General features: G+C 36.6%; 1 protein-coding gene across 1 annotated transcript; it reads right to left on the bottom strand.

Annotated features, from left to right (window-relative positions):
* Window positions 1-384: 384 nt before the first annotated feature.
* LOC308497197 (annexin A1-like) lies at window positions 385-1,682 on the bottom strand. The gene has a single exon (XM_081047557.1). The coding sequence runs from the start codon at window positions 1,671-1,673 to the stop codon at window positions 633-635; it is 1,041 nt and encodes a 346-aa protein (XP_080903683.1). The 5' UTR covers window positions 1,674-1,682; the 3' UTR covers window positions 385-632.
* Window positions 1,683-1,923: the final 241 nt, after the last annotated feature.

The raw sequence follows: 1,923 nt of genomic DNA, 5'->3' as shown, positions 1-1,923 counted from the left end.
AAATTTTTCTTGATTTGTTTATAATTTAAAGTTTACTAGCTTTCTACCTTTTTACAATTTAGGGAACCTGGTTTGCTAAGAGTTTGCATCAAGAAAACATGCTGCATTTTGTCAAATGTTACATTTTGTGTAGAACATTTTATTTCAGAGTTTTTTTGTCTGTTTTTGTTTTTTAGATGAGCTATTTTTCAATCTGAAAGTCAAATCTTTTATTTCTGGAAAGTCTTCTTATTGTTAGCCTTAGAGATGTGTTTTCCATTGTATTTTCCTCTTTGGGACCTTGATTATGTGTATATTGAATCTTTTATATCTATATCTTTTCCCTATATCTTTTTTTTTTTTTGTCCTGTAAAATCATTTTATTTTCTGTTACATAGACATCTTTCTCAGGTAATGTTACTAGAACCTATTTATGGGGTTTTATAGTCGGGGTAAATATATTTTTCAAAAACTTTTTTCTATTATACAGAGTTGTGATACAAAAAATGATTTATAGGCTACAGTTTCAGAAGGCAGTTAGCTGGACTAATACTACTGAAGAAACTTTCCTATTTAAGTCTATAATATGGAATGAAAAGATATGATTAAAAAATTTTCTGATCAAAAAAAGCTTGAGATCATCAAAGGAATGTTTATTGTCCTCCACAGAGCGCCACCAGGATTTTCTCATAATCTCCTTTGGTTTCATCCAGGATAGCTTGGCAGAGAGAGATACCATACAACTTCTGATAGCATGCTTTGATATCATTCATGTCGACTTCAGAACGAGAAACCATAATTCTGATCAATGTCTTATGACGAGTTCCAGCACCCTTCATGGCCTGATGAAGCTTCTCAGCAAAGAACATTGGCTTGTTTGTGGCACACTTCACAATTGTTGTGAAGCATTTCTCAATGTCACCTTTCATCTCCAGGTCCAGAACTTTGTTCATGTCGTGCTTACTGTACTTGGCGTATTTCTGAAACACTCTGCGAAGATGGGAATAGCTTCTGGTGGTAAGAATGGTATTGAACACATTCACATCTGTCCCTTTTCTCCTTTCCCCTGCTTCATATAATGCCCTGGCGTCTGAGTCAGCCAAATCTTCACTTTGGCTAAAATCCTCAGATCGTTCACCCTTAATAAGAGAAAGCAAAGCCTTCTGGTAATCTCCAGATGTGTCTGAGGTGATGTCTTTAGCCAGGTCTCTCTTCAATTCTTCTCTATAGACTCTGTTAATTTCTCTGATTTCTCTGTTAGTTCTTGATGCCAAAATTTCATTCAGAGTGTCTTCATCAGTTCCAAGGCCCTTCATGGCAGCACGGAGTTCATCAGCATCAAATTGGGCTGGAGTTTTTAATAGAGCCAAAGCAACTTCCTCAAGGTGACCTGTAAGGGCTTTCCTCAGAGTTTCATCCAGGGGCTTTCCTTTTTCCTGGAGATAAGCTGCTTTGATCTGCTGACGCTGTGCATTGTTTCTCTTGGTGAGAATGTCAATGATGGTTGCTTCATCCACACCTTTAACCATTATTGCCTTATGCAAGGCAGCAACATCCGAGGATGGATTGAAGCCAGGATAGGGGCTCACTGCTGACCCGGGACCACGTTTGGATCCTTTCACAGTGTTAATGTATTCTTGCTCTTCATTGTCAATAAACCAGGCCTGCTTGAGGAATTCTGATACCATTGCCATTTTTAAAGAAGTTTCTTTTTATCCACCTTCTTCCAAAGAACTAAAAAGAGACTGTTCTCTGATCCTTTCACACTCTCCCTATATCTTTTAATCTTTGAATTCATTACCATTTAATTTGGTTCATTTTTATTTTTTTAAAGATTTTCATTAAAATGTAGCTAACATACGTTATGTTAGTTTTAGGTGTACACCACAGTTATTCAACATTTTATATACCTAAAGAAGTGATCACCATGGTAAGTCCAGCAAC

Source organism: Rhinolophus hipposideros, assembly GCF_964194185.1.
Source record: "Rhinolophus hipposideros genome assembly, chromosome: 5".
Lineage (NCBI taxonomy): Eukaryota > Metazoa > Chordata > Mammalia > Chiroptera > Rhinolophidae > Rhinolophus > Rhinolophus hipposideros.
Note: the sequence above shows the minus strand (reverse complement) of the source record. Positions and strands in the feature narration are given on the sequence as shown.